The sequence below is a fragment of the Salmo trutta genome, chromosome 19 (assembly GCF_901001165.1).
Source record: "Salmo trutta chromosome 19, fSalTru1.1, whole genome shotgun sequence".
Lineage (NCBI taxonomy): Eukaryota > Metazoa > Chordata > Actinopteri > Salmoniformes > Salmonidae > Salmo > Salmo trutta.
The window spans coordinates 14,777,428-14,799,478 of record NC_042975.1 but is presented as its reverse complement, the minus strand read 5'-3'; the positions used below and the strand labels follow the sequence as shown (position 1 = coordinate 14,799,478).

The window sequence follows — 22,051 nt, the reverse complement described above, 5'->3', positions numbered from 1 at the left end:
TTCTAACAACATTGGAGGACCCATTCCGTATTGAAGGCTTACTTTTCATTCCTTGCACACATGTGCTGTTGCCATTACACTTAGCACATGTCCACCAATGTATTTTCCATCCGAGGTAAACCCTTAAAGTATTTTGAGGGAGTATGGGTAAAGCACACAAAATGTACCACTTACAGGAGTGCTCCCCATCGCTACCGAGGCCAAGTACTTTAATACCATCTAATAGCAAATCAATGTTGGTGGATCACTTATTGTGTAAGGGTTTCAGACTGGGAGAGAAACCATCTTCCCAGTACCTCAGCACACGGTGGATGTTTCTGGGCCAAATGTGAAATATTTATTTTAGTGCAATCTGCTTCAAAAGGGGATGGACTAGCAAGGGGCCATTAAATGAGAGGAGAGGGTTGTTTACTGTGGCGCTGATGTACAGTACCTACCTACCAACCCTTTACACACACACACACACACACACACACACACACACACACACACACACACACACACACACACACACACACACACACACACACACACACAATATTAAAGGACAGTGCCTCTGTTGGAAGGAGAGCAAAATCGGGATAGGGGCCTTCCAAAACAATTTGCAGTCCTATTCTCATTGAATCATCCAGTCAATGTACACCTGCATGTATCCATTAACTGCCTGAACAGAAAACACTATTAGAACCAACAATGAATCAAGTGTAATACAGCTATTCATGCCAGGGAGAATTCTATTTTGGGGAGTACATTGTCTCCTCAATGGTCCTCCTCTGACATTCATTAGATTAAAAGAAACAGAGCCATTGATGGCCCTGGATGAATTCTCCAATTCTCCAGGTGTTTCCCGGGAGATAAAGTAATTCTAGCGTTTAGAGACACCATTGCAAATCAGGAGACATAAGAGCATCCAGATAATAAGATGCATTGATAAGAGCATCCTGTTTGTGCCAAAATGGCTTACATTGGCGAGGTGTTCAGCCATTGTGAGAAGCCATTTTTCAGCTCTCGCTTCATAACCTGTGATAAATAGTAAGGAGGCGGAACAGTTACGTGTCCCAAATGGCACGCTATTCCCTATATAGTACACTACTTTTTACCTATGGTCTCTGGTCAAAAGCAGTGCACTATACAGGGAATAGGGTGCAAATTGGGACGCATCCAGTGATGTTTCAAAACTGTCAATCGTACAGTTATGAGTTAGATAATTTTTTGGGGTGTCACTCCACAATGATACAAAATCTGTTATTTTTTAAACCACATTGTGGACCACTCAAATGTAGTTTTGAGACACTAAAAACAATCATAGTGGAACATGGTACAGGCATCATCTATAATACATTACAACATCCATACACGTGTGCATACACAAAGGGTGCATGTAGACAGTGAATATCAGCAGGAACTTCTGAATTAGCAATAACTACATCACCAAAGCTGTGTTTGCACAGTTCACCTCAAAATTACTTTTCATTTAATTTTTTATTTACCAGGTAAGTTGAATAAGAATACACTACTTTTTTACAGCAACGACCTTATCCATCCATCCATCCGGGACAATGGCACTGCATATCAAGGCCTTCCCTCTAGGCATAGAAGCAATAGCTCAGGTTCCATGCAGCCACAGATACAATTAGTGACAGATTGGTAACAAGGTCAAAGATAGAACTAACCTCAGATCTGATTATCAAAATACTCTGGCTTGGGTCCAACTGTTACTAAGCAACAGCTGTCGAATGACGTCTATTGTTTACAGTCTTTGCTACTGGGGCACCGACAGATTTCCAGGTAAGAAGAGATTGTATTGACATAGAAATTAAACACAATCACAGTGGATCCCTACTGGAAATGTGAATGTTTCCGTGTTGGAAATACAATAATTACATATTAACACATTTTATTTGAACACAAATTGAATTGTAACATAATAAAATGCAAATATTTGCTTTCACAAACACCTGAAAATTAAGTTTGGAATGCAGTTTTAGTTCCCTGTATTGAAACACATTATCAAGTCATTTCAGATGCCATGGAACCTGTTAGAATTGTAAATGGAACGTTAGTCTTGTGTACAATTTCCAGTAGGGTATAACATGCTTCTTCTCAGTAAAAATAGCTTACCACTCATATTTGATGAATTGAATGGTACAGCAGCTTTGGATATGAGCTTTGTAATTACAACACAAAGTGACATGATGTTGAAGCTGTGTAGAGGGATGAGAGAATCATTCCTAGAGGTCTCCTAAGAGCTGCATTGGCAATACAATTGCCAGAAAAGCTCTCAAAAAAGGTCCCTTGACACACTCATAAAATCACATCACACTTTCTTGAGTCAACAAGTCTGGATGAGACAAACGTTCCCTTTCAAGCCTACCAGAGAACACCTAATGCCTGGTCTTGCTTGATTGAGACGGATGCTGCTTTGATAACAAGGCTGCTGGCGAAAAAGAGGAGACAACCGCATTTCAAAGAATCTCTCTCAGAAGAACCAAGTCAGACAGATTGTATTCTTTCCAATGAATGCAACTAAAAGAAGGGTGGCTGTTTAAATATTCATCCTCCTGTCCTGTCTTTGGTGAAGGTGACCTTGTGAGCATATGGTGTTTAACAAGACAGTTACTGTGTAGCCTTTTCAACTGCAAACACTAACCTAAATTAATTAAGCAAAAAGGCATGAGGGGGTGTGGTATGTGGCCAATATACCACGGCTAAGGGCTGTTCTTAGGTACGACACATCGCGGAGTACCACAAACCCCTGAGGTGCCTTATTGCTATTTCAAACTGGTTACCAACATAATTAGAGCAGTAAAAATAAATGTTTTGTCATACCCGTGGTATACAGTCTGATATACCACAGCTGTCAGCCAATCAGCATTCAGGGCTTGAACCACCCAGTTTATAATTTACATTATATCTGCCACATGTCACTCCAAATCTGTTGATAGATGGTTCAAATAAAAAACCTGTCATACTTGTATGTAAATATCTGACGTTTTCTGATTCAGTGTTTCTCAGGCCATTGGAATTCGACCAGTGTGAGCACTTATTATGAGATCAATTACACATTGACATTTCATATTAAATTAAATTTGAACACAAATCAATTTTGGCTTAACCTCGCATAAGGCTATATAGGTTTTAAATCACTCATGTATTTGCAAATCCGTTATTTCATCAAGCCACATACAGGTATAACAGTAAAGAAAAGATGTGGTGGTCATTGGTACACATCTCAAGGAGAAACCATTGGTGCATCCGTCTTTGCTATAGGAAGATGTTGTTTACTGTGTGTGTCCAGAATACTCATGTGCCTGGGGCTGCGTATCAAATGGCACCCTTTTCTGTACATAGTGCGCTCCATGGGCCCTGGTCAAAAGTAGTGCACTTTACAGGTAATAGGGTGCCAATTGAGAAGTGGCCTTGGTATGTCGACCATGACATTTAAGACCCCAAGAAAAGATTGTGATATATTAACGAGTTCATTTCCAAATTTCCCCCTCAGCCATAGTCATATCATGCTCCCGAGTGGCGCAGCGGTCTAAGACACTGTATCTCAGTGCATGAGGTGTCACTACAGTCCCTGGTTTGAATCCAGGCTGTATCACATCTGGCCGTGATTGGGAGTCCCATAGGGCGGCACACAATTGTCCGGGTTTGGCCGTCATTGTAAATAAGAATTTTTCTTAACTGACCTGCCTAGTTAAATATATTGTTAAATATATTTTTTTAAATTAAGCCTTCACTTCAAGGTCAACAACTATGGTTGTATTTCAACTCTGACGAGAAAACAATTAGTATGCTAATGCCAAACATGTTAAGTCGTCCGATAGGTTTGAACTAATAACTGATAGAAGTCTCGATCTCTACTTGATGCTATTCACCCTCTCTGACTGCAACCCTCCGGAAGACCTTCTGTGATACACTGTGGTACTCGTGTACACTCTGGTACAGTATGCTGCAAATTAACTATATGAACTGGAGTTTCTTTATACAGTAACAAAAAACACTAACAATGTCTATAAGTGCAAATATATGCTCTGATGAGCCATGTTGGGCAGCAATGCTGTCCTTAAAACTCCAAAACTCATGCTGGAGTCTGGCTAGTCATAGCACTGTTGACTACGGACCACACATTGCCCCTTGTGGATTCAAACCCTGCCTGCAGCTTTATATCTGTATGCCTGGACCTACTTGTCTCCCCCTCTCATTTGGGACTTTCCATCTAAATAAAGAGAATATACTAATAACTGCGGTTAAATCAGAGAAGCGGCATGAGCCTATCAAGGCCTCCAATCTTGGGGATAACAAGTCTGTGGAGTAATTATGACAACAGGGAGTCAAGATGGAGAGCCTGTCTGAGTGTGTTTCTTCCCCTGGGGAGCCCCGTGTGGACCCGTGTGGCTCAGTTGGTAGAGCATGGTGTTTGCAACACCAGGGTTGTGGGTTCAATTCCCACGGGGGACCAGTACGGAAAAAAAAAAAAAACATTTTATAAGAAATGTATGCATTCACTACTGTAAGTCGCTCTGGATAAGAGCGTCTGCTAAATGACTAAAATGTAAATGGAGCCACTACCTACTAACCATACACACACACACACACATCAAGAGCCTGCTTTCCCGAATTAGACAGATTTCCCTGACAAACATCCTTCAACTACTGCATCTGGGCGTTAATTAAACCAGCTTATAATTCCCAAAGTTCACATTGCTTGATTGAAAGAAGGCTAATTGCTGATGCAAGATTCATGCATTTATGCAAGCAGATATTAGCACGGAAACAGACCGTACTGTAGGTCGATAACGTGACAGCATGAATCGATGACGACATCTTTTCTGAATTAGTCCATATCAAATACTGTTCGCCTTGCTCAGAGCAAGGCAAGTAGGGAGGACTCCAATCTCAGCAGACAAGACTCAATTCTCTCCCGCCTGTGCAACTACACCGCAGCATTAAAGCTATTTTTCATTGAAAGTCCCAAGGCTAAGTGAAAACAAATGAGAAAGCACAGATTCATAGTCCTTGGCCAGGCCATGACTCATGCATAATATAATAGAACTGCGTTTCTCACTAATTCACCCCTCTCTCACTCTACATAAAGGATTGACACTAGGTTTGCCGGGGTGCCACAAAGGAGCGGCTGCGCCTGAAAATTACATCCAACGAAAGTCAATAGTTACTTAAAAAGAGGCGAGGGGCGAGAACAGTGCAGAGGAAATGGCTGCAATCGGTTAGCCCGGAGAAGAGGAGGGGGATTAGGGGAAGGATCATGTAGGTCAGATAGGGACACAAGTCTGACAATGTCACACAAACACAGACAGACAGACAGACAGACAGACAGACAGACAGACAGACAGACAGACAGACAGACAGACAGACAGACAGACACAGAAACACACAGACCATAGCCTGTCTGAAGAAGAAGCTCTTATACCCCTCTCTCTGACCGCTATGCAGATGTGAGTGAGACTGCCTCTCCCTAACCTAATGTCTCGGTTGTCGGATGTGGGATGTTAAAGGATGGGCCAACTAGGCTTTAATCACCGTTGAGGATCATTGAGCAATTAGTGGTATAGTAGCACTTTGAAAATGCCATTGAAAAACCATATTAATTAAAATTGTTGTTATTCACTGGAAATAAATAACTAAATCAGTGTAATTCACATTTTTGTTAATTTACAGATGTAGGATCTTAATTTGATCACTCTTTTATTGCTGACTTGTAGTGTATTTGCTTATCAAAAAGACTTCTAAAGTTTGGAATTTCCACTTAGAAATTTCAGACTTGATTTGCCCTAAAGAAAAATGTATCAACCCCTACAAAAATGTCCATTCATTTTAATTCACATAATAATTCAAATTTCCTTTTGCTGCAGGATTATTTTGCTGAAGCAAACTGGCTCAAATTAATGTCCTACATCTGTAACTGTCAAATCCATTGTTGATGATGACTAACAGAAAAGCATCATGGGAAATGAGGAAACAAATGATACGCAGGAATTTTCATTTCATAATATTCTTTTGAACATTTCTTTGATAATATTCTACTTCCACACTGAGATGGAAGTACCAATTATGTAGTGAGAAGAAACAAAAACAAAGAGGGGGAGCACTAGCAAAAACAAATAAATATAATTGCAATAACCTGTCCCTACGCAGGCAGGTAGCCTAGCGGTTAGGAGCATTGTGCCAGTAAACGAAAGGTCACTGGTTCAAATCCCTGAGTTGACTCCTGTAAGTTGCTCTGGATAAGCGTGTCTGCTAAAATGCAGTATGCACAACAGACAACAATTGTTACTTTGTGACACTGATCAACCAAACAGAATATCATAGATGAATGACTGGTGGCAAAACAAATACAACTTGTGTTTAGGTGACACTGAAAATTAGTCGCAAACACATGTGGTATTCCTCGGGTAAAAAGAGGTTTATGAGATACAGAATTCAACAGGACTGACCGCACATAAATCCACGGGATCACACAGAAAGATAACAAATTCATCCGATTCCACATGTTACCTTTCAAGTAGAACGAAAACATTTGAAAAGAGTCAAGTGAACCCCATGCGTGGCTCATCAACGGACCCCAAAAGCACTGTAAAGAAATCAAATAAAAAACAAACTTTCCAGTGATAAAAGGGAGAAAAAAACTTGCCAGGTAGTTTGCTGCAGTCACACCAGGGTATGTAAGATCAAAACGAGTAACCAGTGCAGGCTGCAGGTAAGAAGTAAAAGACAACGTCACTCGCAAGTTAGGAAGACAAAAGAGAGATTATTACATAAAGATAGGGAGCTGCAGGCTATGGGGGTACACAGTCATACTCCACAGAGGGCAAAAGAGAGGGAGGGAGCCAGAGAGGGAGAGAGAGAAGGCGAAAATGAGAATGCAGGAGAGCAATGTTAGGGTTGAATGCGGATGAGAGAAAGTGAGAGAGTCTTACTTCCTGCATATGAGCCAATGAGGAAGGAGCCTCTAAGAAGCGCTCCCTTAGGGCCAGATTTAGTCATGTCCAAAGTCTGCAACTGTTTCATTCCCTTAACTGTTCTTAAGGGAATGGAAGGCAGACAACAGATACAAACTTCTGGTAAAAAATGCTTAGTTAACCTGGCCCTCTAATGCTATAGCACCAGCAGCGGTTGTCCTCATTTCTATTTGTATGTTGGTTTTAACAAAGTTATCATTTCCCAAAGAACTCGAAATATAGTGAACCTAGACCACAACCCTATAACCCACCCAAACCCTAAAGCAAACTAGTGCCTCTTATGCACTGCTAAATGCTAGTCACTGTAACTAAGTGCCGTGCCAAACCAGGAGAACGGCCTGGTGAGCGCAAGTTAGCTCTTACCTGCAGAATTACCAAGATAGGTCGTACTCTCACCCGATGCTGTGACACAAGTAGGAGGGGAGTACAAGTTATTCCTCATGGCTCAGTCCCAGCTGGCTTTGAATAAAATTGATATCAGAATAACAGTTTCCAATGCAACGTGCTAAAACACACAGAATTCCAACACCTGCTATGGATAACAGAGTTCTGTAAGAAAAATACTAAATTATGGAAAAGCAGCAAATGTGCCACAAAGTTACATCCCTTACAAAGTCCCATTTTAATCAACAGACTAACCTAACTACACATGCAATCGTTGTAGAAACTCACCTTTCCTTTTGAGTTTTAGGGACTGACTAAAGAGAAAGAACCACGCGGTTGGAAAAATAGTCTGAATTTACCCGAATCAAAGCTTACCAGTACATAATGAATCTGCATTTCAAAATCTCCTCAACAACATTGAGTTTTTTGTCCACAGCCTGTCAACGACTCCATTCGGCTGTCATGGCAGATATTGGCCCACTTGTGTTAGAGTGTTGTTTCAAATCCAAGACCTGCTTGCGTTGATATGTGGTATCCCTGTTTTAAGACCTTCTATCAGCGACAGTGGAGTTGGGACGGGCAGCATTTGATCAATTCCCTGTCAGCTGTTAAGTTGCTATCATCCAGACACTGGGCTGTCACGTCCAACTCAATAATAATATAACCTTGCAAAATATTGGTGATAACGCTGCAGATTTTCAGGCACTCTAAGCTATGAAAGAGAGTCGTCACTTTCATCAAAACCAGACTAGAATACTGAGTTTCTTTGTGACATTTGAATCTGTGCTATTGAGGGCAAGGTTACCCACATACCCACAGAGAGAAAAAAGCTTACAGTAAGTGTGATTTCTCCTCCATCCCTCTCAGTTTACATGTGTCACAGATTGCAAATTGGCTCCTATACCCTATTCCCTATATAGTGTACTACTTTTGACCAGGGCCCATCGGGCTCCGGTCAAATGTAGTGCACTATATAGGGCATAGGGTGCCATTTGGGACAAAAGAACAAGTTGATCTGTTGCCTAATCTCCTCACAATACAATCTAAAGTAGGCTCAGGGTAATGCCCATCACATCAGATATTTCTTTATCTGAACGAGATAGGGAATGTGGAGACTAAAAAGGCAGTCTGTAATAGTATCCAACACAATCTCCAAATAAAATTGAGGCTTCTAGGCCCACAAAAGATTCTATTACATCAGATACACAGGGGTCAAGAGAGGAGGCCTAGAACCGGACCATTACAGGAAAGATATTATATCAGTCAGCCAAGTATTCAATTAAATATACTGCAGGCCGGTGTGTTACTTTGAAGAAAAGAAAAAATATAGAATGTATTTTATTTTGTGGCACCTTTATCTAGTAATAATTAAGTATTAAACATGAATCCTATTAGTGGAATATGAACATAAGCTCTCTGCTGCTTTACCTTTGTTTTAAAAAAATATAAAAATAAATAAAGATTAGACTATAGTCTGATTCGAACAATGACAGTTTTCTACAAAAGTATTCTAACATTTTTATTTTTATTTCAATCACACCTTAATTCAAATTGAAATTAAATCCGGGACAAATCCAAATATATTTTGTCACTCAACAATCTACCCCCTGCAATTCACTAACGTCCTGTCCAGGGGGTGCTACAGAAACAGGGGACGAGCTACTGCCCTATGGGCCATTCTACTAAAACTGTGCATGCTGTTTGTACTGATCAGAGGTGGTTAGCGTATATACATTCTCCTTTGATTCCCATTCTGTTCCACATTGTCCCCAGCTGGCCTGCATCGTGTTCTGAGCTCCAGGGTAAAGTTACCATAGGTACTGATCAACGATCAGCTTCAATCCAAACCTTAACCACTAGTGGGGAAAATTATAAACTGATCCTAAATCAGCATCTAGGTAAACTTCACCCAATAGTGTTCTAGCGACAATGGTTGTTTTAATGAGGCTTATTTAAAACTGAGCACTTACCGCCACCTGCTGTTCATCTACTTTATTACAATCAGGAAACACTTGGGAAGTGAATGAACATGACTGAGTAAAATACAAGATAGTTAGGTAATTGGCTTGTAAAGTAATCTCCTTATTAATCTATTCTCATTGGTTGAGTGCCATATCAAAAACTCTATGGAGGACTTTATTTAACATGAATCAATGAATGTATAAATCCTTTTTCCATGTGGTCAAGCACGTCAGACACCCCCCCTACTTTTGCATAACAGCAATGTTCTCCACAGCAGCAATGTCTGTTATTTATGCTAATAATGCACATTTGTGCTAATACATGTTAAATAACCTTTTGAGTGACGTACATTACCAAGTGTATTATAAACCCGGGAAGTTTAGGTTCTGGATGCTGATTGGCTGAAATAGCATTTCAGCTGTGTGCATTTCAGCCGTGTGTATATCAGACAATATACCACTTGTTTACTGTTATATTTAAATTGGTAACCAGTTTATAATAGCAGTAAGGCACTTGGAGGTTTGTGTTATATGGCCAATATACCACAGCTAGAGGCGGCATCCAGAAATGCCGCTTCGCGTCGTGCATAAGAACAGCTCTTAGCCGTGGTATATTGGCCATATACCACAGCCCCTCGGGCCTTATTGCTTAAATATAACACACCCCCTTGGGCCTTATTGCTTAAATATATTCCTTTAAAAAGTAATTAAATCATAACCTTTCGTTATACATTTTTCTAAAATAGTCTAATGCATCCATTGCAGATATGAAACAGCCCATGTACATCTCATTTCAAGAAAACAGAGATCCTTTAGTCATTGAACATACGGGTCATGTTCATTAGGGCATGTAGTACACACTTAGAAAAAAGGGTTACAAAAGAGATCTTCTTCGGCTGTCTCCATAGGCGTCAGGGGTACGCCAAATAAAAATGTGATTCACCTTTTTTTTTTAATAAATAAATAATAATTTATACATGAGGGTGAGGTTTTTTTCTCGCCTGAGTAGCCTCGTTTCACTGCCAAAAATAACATTAAACCATCTAGTGTTCAGTGAAATAACAACACAATGTCAAATACAGGTAGCCTAGTCAAATAATTCACATCCAATCACATTAACCGTTCTCTCACGTGGGAAACCTTCACTCTTGCGCAGACATTTAGAAACGAAACACAACAATTTGAAAAATATGCCACGGTATGTTTTTTGGGCAAGAATAAAGACGACTTTCGAGTAGTAAGACGTATAAAAGCAACAGATACCATTAACCAACAGTTACCATTTTTTGACTGTACGCTTGTTTATTCCATGTGTAACTCTGTGTTGTTGTTTGAGTCACACTGCTTTGCTTTTTGTAAATGAGAAGTTGTTCTCAACTGGCCTACCTGGATAAATAAAGGTGAAATTAAAAAAATTAAAAAATAAAAATAAGAAGGGGCTAGAAGCGTCTTATATGGTGAGCTACCGAGTGGCTAGGACAGGCAAGCCCCATACTATTGTGGAGGACTTCATTCTTCCTGCTGCCGCGGATATGGCTGGAACAATGCTGGGGGAAAAGGCCCCAAAAAACTATACAGACAATGCCTTCATCAAACAACACTGTTTCACGACGTATCAGTGACATGGCAGGAGATGTTTTGAAACAGTTACTGCTTCGCATACAAGCCAGTGAATTATATGCGTTACAGCTGGATGAGTCAACAGATGTGGCGGGCCTGGCACAGCTCCTGGTATATGTCCGTTACGTTTATGGGGCGTCAAATAAGGAAGACATCCTCTTCTGCAAACCACTGGAAACCAGTTCAACATGAGAGGATATTTTTGAAGTACTGGACAGCTTTGTAACATCAAATGGACTTTGGTGGTCAAGATGTGTTGGTATCTGTACTGATGGTGCAAAAGCCATGACAGGGAGACATAGTGGAGTGGTAACACGTGTGCAAGCAGTTGATCCCAATGCCACTTGGGTACACTGAAGCATCCACCGAAAGGCTCTTGCTGCCAAGGGAATGCCTGACAGCTTGAAATATGTTTTGGACACTACAGTGAAAATGGTTAACTTCGTTAAAGCAAGGACCCTGAACTCTCGTGTATTTTCTGCATTATGCAATGTTATGGGCAGCGACCATGTAACGCTTTTACAACATACAAAAGTGTGCTGGTTATCAAGGGGCAAAGTATTGACACGTTTTTTTAAATTGAGAGACGAGCTTAAGGTTTTCTTTACTGACCATAATTTCCACTAGTCTGACCGCTTGCATGATGACGAGTTTCTCACACGACTGGCCTATCTGGGTGATGTTTTTTCTCGCCTGAATGATCTGAATTTAGGATTACAGGGACTCTCCGCAACTATATTGAATGTGCAGGACAAAACTGAGGCTATAATTAAGAAGTTGGAGCTCTTTTCTGTCTGCATTAACAAGGACAACACACAGGTCTTTCCATCATTGTATGATTGTTTTGTGTGCAAATGAACTCAAGCTTACGGACAATGTCAAATGTGATATAGCGAAGCACCTGAGTGAGCTGGGTGCGCAATTACGCAGGTACTTTCCCAAAACAGATGACACAAAACTGGATTCGTTATCCCTTTCATGTCCTGCCTCCAGTCCACTTACTAATGTCTGAACAAGAGAGCCTCATCGAAATTGCAACAAGCGGTTCTGTGAAAATTGTATTTAATCAGAAGTCACTGCCAGATCTCTGGATTGGGCTGCGCTCAGAGTTTCTTGCATTGGCAAATCGCGCTGTTAAGACACTGATGCCCTTTGCAACCACGTACCTATGTGAAAGTGGATTCTCGACCCTCACTAGCATGAAAACTAAATACAGGCACAGACTGTGTGTGGAAAATGATTTAAGACAGAGACTCTCTCCAATACAACCCAACATTGCAGAGTTATGTGCATCCTTTCAAGCACACCCTTCTCATTAACCTGTGGTGAGTTATTCACAATTTTTGATGAACAAATATGTTTTTATATGTAAGATGGCTAAATAAAGAGCAAATTATTGATTATTATTATATTATTATTTGTGCCCTGGTCCTATAAGAGCTCTTTGCCACTTCCCACGAACCGGGTTGTGACAAAAACTCACACTCATTGTTATGTTTAATAAATGTATCGTATAGTGTGTGGCAGGCTTACAATGATGGCAAAAAACAACATTTGAGAGTGCGCTGACCCTGGTGCTAGAGGGGGTACGCAGGTGGAGGTTGAATGTTTGAAGGGGTACGGGACTATACAAAGTTTGGGAACCACTGCCTTAGGAGAACCCTTTTTGGGTTCCATGTAGAACCCTTTATGGAAAGGGTTTTACATGGAACCCTAAAGGGTTCTAGCTGGAACCAAAAAGGGTTCTTCAAAGGATTCTACTTTGGGGACAAATGAAGAACCCTCATTGGTTCTAGATAGCACCGTTTTTTTGAGTGGACATTGTTTAAGAGTTTCTTACTGGACAATTCCAGGTAGTCCTTCCCTATTTCAGTCCAATTCCTTACATTTGGTGCCTAATGAAATAAACATGACGACGTACTTTTGTTAGCAATAGGGCACCGAGTTGCACTAGTTATGAGAGGCTTACCGAAGACTCAGGACAGGAACCACAATAGCTTTTGAATTAATCAAGATAGTGAGAGAGGGGGAATGGCTCTTAGGAATGAGAGGAAGAGATAGGGAGAAAGAGAGAAAAAACAAGGGAGAGATAAGAGAGAAAGAGAACAAGACTAACAGGGAGAGGAAAGAGGGGAACGAGGGACACCATGTAGGCAGCCACGCATGGTGTGGTTTGGCAAGTTCTCGTCAGGGGCTTCCCAGTGAGAAAAACTGGTTGGCACAGTTTTGCTGTAGAAATTACTTTTTTTTAACCAATTTTGCTCACTGGGTTGTGGGTGCAGGACAGGACATTTGCTGACCTTGAGCGGGGAGATATGGGAGTGGGACACGTAGCCATGCACATTCTCAATCTCCGAGAGGTTCTTCTCCGACACGTGCACCAGCTCAGGGGCGCGCACCTCGTTGGTCAGCCGCGGGAACCCGTGCTCAGGTGGAGAGTCCTCATCTTGATAGCGATACTGCTTTAGAAAGGAGGAAGAGGAAGAAAGAGAGGAGGAAAAGCGGTGGAAGGACAAAAGGAGCACAGAGGAAAAGAATAAAGAAACCATCAGAATGACGATAACTAATAGATTGACATACATTTAAATTCCACTGTGAACCATGCTACTTGTAGAGAAATGTTAAAGTCACATAATACATTGACTAGGCTTCATGTACATATAGCCCAATTCTGTAGCCCAATGAAGTGAATGATGACACATCCTCTGTGATTGTTAATTCTACCCATGAGGTTCATATGGCACTGCTTCACCACTACTAAACCGTTGTGAAATGAGAGTGAAAGCTGTGTCCCATTGTGGATCTCGGGGACAGAAGGTAAGGGAGGTCTTTGCCAGTGAGCATGAATCTGCGACAGCCTATGTAAGTGTGAACATGTGGACTGAAACATGGTAGCCTAATTCTAATTGGAACGAAAAGTGGGAAAGTTGCACTTCTTTTCACAGTGCCTTTTTGTGAAATAACTAGCACCGGGATTCAATCAAAGGCATGTTGTTGACAGATGCATTGCATTTAAATACAATTTCCCTCACCCTAGCGGAGATGGCATTCACGGTAAAGCTGAGGAAGGCAGCTCGAGCATGAATGACCTTTAAAAGTCAAGTGCAGTGCACTTGCTGACAACTCGCCTTGGATTGAATCCTGGCTCAGGTGAACATTGCTACAGTTGGTAGCAATAACAAGAGGAAATGACTGAAGGAGTGTCTTGATGAACTGATTCTCTGAACTTCCCTTGGAATACAGTATGCTACCATATCGTTCTTATGGCAAAACAAGACAACGCTTCCTTTCTCTTCTGATTGTCTGTCTTCCTGCCTACACATAGGTCATATCATGGCAAACTAATTCAGCTTGATTTTTCGCATGACGTGTTTCTGGATGTAACATTTTTATAGTCATGCCTTAAAAAAACAGGCAAATCTGTCTATTATAAACCTACTAGGATAACTCTTTGAATAATACAACTATATACACTGAGTATACAAAACATTAAGAACAAATCTATTGATGTCACTTATTAAATCCACTTCAATCAGCAAAGATGAAGGGGAGGATGGGCAAGACAAAATATTTAAGTGCTTTTGAACGGGGTATGGTAGTAGATGCCAGGCACTGGTTTGTGTCAAGAACTGCAACGCTGCTGGGTTTTTCACGCTCAACAGTTTCCCGTGTGTATCAAGAATGGTCCAGCACCCAAAGGACATCCAGCCAACTTGACACAACTGTGGGAAGCATTGTTGTCAACATGGGCCAGCATCACTGTGAAACGCTTTCGACATCTTGTAGAGTCTATGCCCGGATGAACTGTGGCTGTCCTGAGGGAAAACCTGCAACTCTATACTAGGAAAGTGTTCCTAATGTTTGGTATACTCAGTGTATATGCCCACATAGCTCTAAAATGTTCAAACCAACTCGAAACAGTATCGAATAAATATATTTCCATCAAGCTAATACTGTACGTCCCTTATAATCATCAAGCATACTGTATACTGTCCCTAATGTCAACCTATTTGATCCTGATGGAGTGATAAGGGACAATATCCCCAAGGCCTGAGTCCCTTATGATATGATATGAAAGCAGTGAAGTCATCTCTGTGTACAGCACAAGAGTGGCTAGTGGCATGCGAGTGGCATGGATGGGCGCCCTGCCTGAAGCATAGGGAGAAGGATGACATGAAGATGGGGCCCGAGGGACAGTGTGAAGGCCACTCTCTCACCCAGGGAGTGCTCATCAAGGCGGGGTTCATGCATGCCGGGGGCGGGCCAGTGTGTGGGGACCCCTGCACCGCTGCCGGCCTGTTCTGTGGACAAGAGAGAGCATTCTAGCTTTGACCACAAGGGGGAAACCCTTAACATGATATCTGCACAACAATACAAAATGTCTGCTATGCATCTCCATTCTATATGTGGTACAGGCATGGCTCAGCTGGTAAGATCGTGGTGCCGCTAATGCCAAGCATCCTTGGTTACAATTCCACATACACATACTATTGCTTTGGATAAAAGCTTCTAGCAAGTGGCATAAACTGCAAAAGATTATCTTATGGCCACAGAAATGATTTGAATTCCAAAATGATGTGCAATTATCATAACATACCGCTGAATCCATTTTACCATCAAAATTAACTTTGTTGTATTAGAGGACCTCTTTCCCAAGGGAGAGCCGGGTCGTATATATCACATGTCTAAGAGTAGGAGTGCTGATCTAGGAGAATTTTTGCCTCATAATGAATCAGATCATTATGGACAGGAAGGACCTAATCCTAGCTCTTCTACTCTGAGATAGATGATACATACGGGCCCCTGTATACTTCAGCTGATGATATCTTTCAATCTCTAAGTTGAGAGGACTTGAAATTGTACTGTGTCTCAAGTTAAACAACACATTTGTCCAACTCAGGAATGCATGCAAACTCAGTAAAATGTGTTATGCAAACGGAAAAAGGAAACAGTGCACGTAAGAGCACTGAGATGCCGACTCACACACACACACACACACACACACAGGAGAGGGGTGCATGTGGGGAGCCGAGTGCAGTGCCCGGTTACCCTGTGACAACATGGCCACTCCAGATGAACAAAGAGAGCAGATAAAGGAGGCAAATCATTTCACATACGAATTTTCAGAAGGAATTAAAAGTAGTATGGGTTGCTTTTCCAAGACCAGAAGAAATTCAGTTGCACTTTACATTCCAGTGCACTTATTACAGTGTAATTATTCCTGTAATTACAGCAAAACAGATATTGTAATTACTCATTATTACACTGTACTTCGGGGTTACTTAGGGATACGGCTAAAGAAAGGGTTAGTGTTTAATGAGTAGTTACAATACTTCTTACACTGTAATGACATGAGTAGTTACACAGTAATAATGGCACTGTAATGTAAAGCGTTACTCAGAAATCTCATTAGCCCTAAAAGTATTCTGTGATTCTTTGTCACATTCTTTTTCTGTTTGGGTATAATTGCATTTCATTCCATCCCTCTGCAGAGGTACCCTGAGTATACAAAACATTAAGAACACCTGCTCTTTCCATGATATAGACTAACCAGGTGAATCCAGGTGAAAGCTATGATCCCTTATTGATGTAATTTGTTAAATCTACTTCAATCAGTGTAGATGAAGGAGAGGAGACAGGTTAAAATAATATTTTTAAGCCCTGAGATAATTGAGACATGGATTGCGTATGTGTGCCATTCAGAGGGTGATTGGGCAAGACAAAAAATGTAAGTGCCTTTGAACAGGGTATGGTAATATTAGGACGTTCTTAATGTTTGGTATACTCAGAGTATACCGATGCAGTGATATGCTAATGTGTGGTAGACCCATAAGCAGGCACAGTTTACTTGAAGTTGTTTAGATACTGTATGACGGATATAACACATATACTACCACCAGGATTGTAATGTCTTTGTATTACAAGTAACCACTAAACTTTGCAACAGTAACTACTTTAAACAAGCATTTGGCAAGTTGTGAAGCTACGATCTGCAGCTGAGTACTGTAACTAACAACATTTTGGTTACCAGAGTAGTTCTGGAATAACTATATTGCATTAGAGTGAGGTAATGTAAAGTGTTACCCATTAAGACTGACTTTTTATAGTGGCCTACATGTTCAGGCTGCCAGAACCTCTGAAAATCATTGAGACATCATCCAGAAAGAGCAGAGCTTAGCTAAGCTGTTTCTCCCTTTGAACATGAGTCATCTTGAGCCACCATTGACAACAGTGAGTGTGTGTGCATACAAAAAGATGCTTGCCAAACTCAATACATGTAGAGGATGGTGGTATAGTGAAAAGTATTTATTCAAAGCATCGGAAATGTATACATAGTTAAGAGATAGTTCACTCCAAAATTATATTTTAGTATGCTGCTCATTAGTCCACTGTTAATTTGGGCTAGTTTTAGAGTTTGTTAGAGTTTTTAGTTAGGGCTGTCAGAGTTAATCAGTTAACTCAAGTGAACTTTTTGTAATTTTACCTGCACACTTTCAATTGTGATTAATTGCATCGTCTGAAAACATTCAAAATACACCAAAAACATAAAAAAATACATAATCTATACAGCTAAAAACAACAATGTGATGTTAAAACAAGTTGTAATTGAGGTAAAATAAAGTATTGGATTCAACCACCTCGATAGCTTGCTAGCAAACATAAAACCGAAACATTGAAGCGATTTAGACCAGACTGTATGCTGGAAAAACACTTGGTTTGTTAATTTTGATTAAAACAAAACTGCTATTAATTAAATACGAATACCAAACGTGTTTTAGCGTGGATTCCGCGAGTGCTAGCTGGCTGTACTACAGACACCTGTTGTCGTTGTGGGAAAGACTCATTGTTATCTTTTTGTAAAAAACTGGTTGCAGTAAAGAGCCAACCTGGATACTAAGGAGATCCTGAAGGAAATTGACGTGTACCAACAGCTTTACGCTATGGAGGAACAACATACTCCATCATGGAAAGATCCGACTACCTGACAAAAGAACTTTAACCCGCCAAAAAAATAAAAACAGATTCATCTACAGACACAGAAGATTTACTTACCGTTGAAGTAGAGGCTAGTGCTAGCAGGGCTGAGGGGGAGTTTGGAGTTTAGCCAGAGTGAAATTCTCACACTCCAAGGAGAGAACAAGGCACTCACAGCCAAGGCTAAAATCCACGATTCCAACATGGATTGTCTACTCAGGAAAAACAGGGTGATGAAGGAGTTGCTACTGGACACACGGAATCATAGCATGTGTGAAAATCAATTTTTTCTGGTATTCTTGAGGACGCATCCAATAATCCAGAGGGCGCGATCAGAGAATTCATGAAATCCGCCTTGAAACTTCCTATAGACTGTAAACAAGGTGGCTTTCCACAGAGTACACAGACTTGGAGCTCGGAGCGACAAGACCAAGGGTCCCCAACAGATCATAGAAAAATTGAACACTACCAACAAAAGGAGCTGATCAAAAGCAGGGGAAGGGAGCTTAAAGGGACCAAATTCGGTCTCAATGACCAATTTCCAAGGGAGATAAATAAACGTCATAAGAGACTGTATCCGGTACAGAGGCAACAGAGGGAGAATGGTAAGCGTGCCTTTCTTATTGTGGACAAACTCTTTATGGATGGACAGCTATTCCAAGACAGCTCCATAACACCATGCCTGTACTAAATTCTACTGGGACTTCAGGTTACGAAAAAAAGAAAGCATGGGAACTGTAAAAATATCTGAGCACTATGAAGTGGATATGAACACACACGTACTAATTTACATGCTCGCTTACACATACACACTTATACATACACACACACACCTAATCTCGCTCTCTTCTCTCACTCTCTCTTTCTCTCTTTTCTCTTCTCTCCCTCTCTCTCTATTGTTGAGAACTCTTTTATAATTTAATATGTTTCTTGTTTTTCTATCTTTTTTATGTATTTGTCTTCCGGTTTATATATATTTACAACAAGCAAGGGGAAGATATCAGAATAGGGGCATTGGGGAATAATAACATATTGTATGGAATACATTTGTACTGTAGTGAAGCCGTCTCTAGAGTAATGCAAGGTCTCTTTCATGATCATATGAAATGTCAATTGCTATGCTGGGATGTGTTTTTCAATGATGTTAAAGGTAATAATGATTCAACTATGACGGTGATACAATATGGATTACAATTATCATCATGAATATTAAGGCTATACGCACTACATGTTACACACATAGACACTCAACCATGCAAATTGGCAGAGTTATTATTTATTTGGACAGCACACATTATAGTCTTACTCTTATACAGACATTGTACACACTCTCACTAAATCACATCCAATATCATATACATCAACCTACTCAGATTTACTACACACATAATATCTTGTCTCAATTTTCTAACATCTGTGGCATTGGCTCACAGGCAAACAGGCAAGGAAATAAAACAAATATTGCTAAAACCTATTTATTGAATTGTAAATATCAGACTTTTGAAAGCTCTAATTTTGACCGTCATAAGACCTCTGATGGCAGTAACTTTACAAGTACTAATTATGGTCAATTTAGACTGAGAAGAGTATCTAGTTTTTATTTTATTTATTTATTTTATTTCACCTTTATTTAACAAGGTAGGCTAGTTGAGAATAAGTTCTCATTTGCAACTGCGACCTGGCCAAGATAAAGCATAGCAATTCGACACATACAACAACACAGAGTTACACATGCAATAAACAAAACATACAGTCAATAATACTGAAGAACAAAAGAAAACAAAATGTCTATATACAGTGAGTGCAAATGAGGTAAGTTAAGGCAATACATAGGCCATGGTGGCGAAGTAATTACAATATAGCAATTAAACACTGGAATGGTAGATGTGCAGAAGATGAATGTGCAAGTAGAGATACTGGGGTGCAAAGGAGCAAGATAAATAAATAAATACAGTATGAGGATGAGGTAGTTGGATGGGCTATTTACAGATGGGCTATGTACAGGTGCAATGATCTGTGAGCTGCTCTGACAGCTGGTGCTTAAAGTTAGTGAGGGAGATATGAGTCTCCAGCTTCAGAGATTTTTGCAGTTCGTTCCAGTCATTGGCAGCAGAGAACTGGAAGGAAAGACGACCAAAGGAGGAATTGGCTTTGGGGGTGACCAGTGAGATATATATACCTGCTGGAGCGCTGCTACAAGTGGGTGCTGCTATGGTGACCAGTGAGTTGAGATAAGGCGGGGCTTTACCTAGCAGAGACTTGTAGATAACCTGTAGCCAGTGGGTTTGGCGACGAGTATGAAGCGAGAGCCAATGGTGGGTAGTGTATGGGGCTTTGGTGACAAAACGGATGGCACTGTGATAGACTGCATCCAGTTTGTTGAGTAGAATGTTGGAGGCTATTTTTTAGATGACATCACCGAAGTCGAGGATCGGTAGGATGGTCAGTTTTACGAGGGTATGTTTGGCAGCATGAGTGAAGGATGCTTTGTTGTGATATAGGAAGCCGATTCTAGATTTCATTTTGGATTGGAGATGCTTAATGTGAGTCTGGAAGGAGAGTTTACAGTCTAACCAGACACCCAGGTATTTGTAGTTGTCCACGTATTCAAAGTCAGAGCCGTCCAGAGTAGTGATGCTGGACGGGCGAGCAGGTGCGGGCAATGATCGATTGAATATCATGCATTTAGTTTTACTTGCGTTTAAGAGCAGTTGGAGGCCACGGAAGGAGAGTTGTATGGCATTGAAGCTCGTCTGGAGGTTAGTTAACACAGTGTCCAAAGTGGGGCCAGAAGAATATAGAATGGTGTCGTCTGCGTAGAGGTGGATCAGAGAATCACCAGCAGCAAGAGCAACATCCTTGATAAATACAGAGAAGAGAGTCGGCCCGAGAATTGAACCCTGTGGCACACCCATAGAGACTGCCAGAGGTCCGGACAACAGGCTCTCCGATTTGACACACTGAACTCTATCTGAGAAGTAGTTGGAGAACGAGGCGAGGTAGTCATTTGAGAAGCCAAGGCTATTGAGTCTGCCGATAAGAATGCGGTGATTGACAGAGTCGAAAGCCTTGGCCAGGTCGATGAAGACGGCTGCACAGTAATGTATTTTATTGATGGCGGTTATGATATTGCTTAGGACCTTGAGCGTGGCTGAGGTGCACCCATGACCAGCTCGGAAACCAGATTGCATAGTGGAGAAGGTACAGTAGGATTCGAAATGGTCGGTGATCTTGTTTATTAACTTGGCTTTCGAAGATTTTAGAAAGGCAGGGCAGGATGGATATAGGTCTATAACAGTTTGGGTCTAGAGTGTCTCCCCCTTTGAAGAGGGGCATGACCGTGGCAGCTTTCCAATCTTTGGGCATCTCAGACGATACGGAAGAGTGGTTGAATAGGCTAGTAATAGGGGTTGCAACAATTTCGGCAGATAATTTTAGAAAGAGAGGGTCCAGATTGTTTAGCCCAGCTTATTTGTAGGGATCCAGATTTTGCAGTTCTTTCAGAACATCAGCTGTCTGGATTTGGGTGAAGGAGAAGCGGGCGGGGCTTGGGCAAGTTGCTGCAGGGGGGGCTGAGATGTGGGCCAGTGTAGGGGTAGCCAGGTGGAAAGCATGGCCAGCCGTGGAAAAATGCTTAGTGAAATGATCGATTATCGTAGATTTATCAGTGATGACAGTGTTTCCTATCCTCAGAGCAGTGGGTAGCTGGGGGGAGGTGCGCTTATTCTCCATGGACTTTACAGTGTCCCAAAACTTTTTGGAATTAGTGCTACAGGAAGCAAATTTCTGTTTGAAAAAGCTAGCCTTAGCTTTCCTAACTGACTGAGTATATTGGTTCCTGACTTCCCTGAAAAGTTGCATATCGCGGGGGCTATTCGATGCTAATGCAGAACGCCACAGGATGTTTTTGTGCTGGTCAAGGGCAGTCAATTCTGGGGTTTACCAAGGGCTATATCTGTTTTTAGTTCTACATTTTTTGAATGGGGCATGCTTATTTAAGATGGAGAGGAAAGCACTTTAGTTCATTTTCTTGGTTGTTGGTGCATTGGGGGGTTCTTGGGGGTGGGGAATGGAATTAATTGTATTTTTTATTTATTTATTTTTCTGTGGAGGGGCCTCGAATGGTTG

The 22,051-nt window shown here is 41.1% G+C and overlaps 1 protein-coding gene across 23 annotated transcripts in view; it reads right to left on the bottom strand.

The window, feature by feature from the left end:
- LOC115154037 (disks large homolog 2) overlaps positions 1–22,051 on the bottom strand; it is a 325,900-nt gene that overhangs the window by 164,168 nt on the left and 139,681 nt on the right. For 16 of the 23 annotated variants that reach the window (XR_003867810.1, XM_029699854.1, XM_029699855.1 and 13 more), the window contains 3 exons: positions 15,166–15,249; positions 13,249–13,410; positions 6,656–6,715 (listed from right to left, as the gene is read on the bottom strand). Coding sequence is in view for 22 of the 23 variants with exons in the window: in XM_029699854.1 (XP_029555714.1) it covers positions 6,656–6,715; positions 13,249–13,410; positions 15,166–15,249 (306 nt within the window). In the remaining variant the exon portion in view is untranslated. The remainder of the gene's footprint in view (positions 1–6,655; positions 6,716–13,248; positions 13,411–15,165; positions 15,250–22,051) is intronic. The other 7 variants (XM_029699840.1, XM_029699846.1, XM_029699848.1 and 4 more) reach the window with 3 other exon arrangements.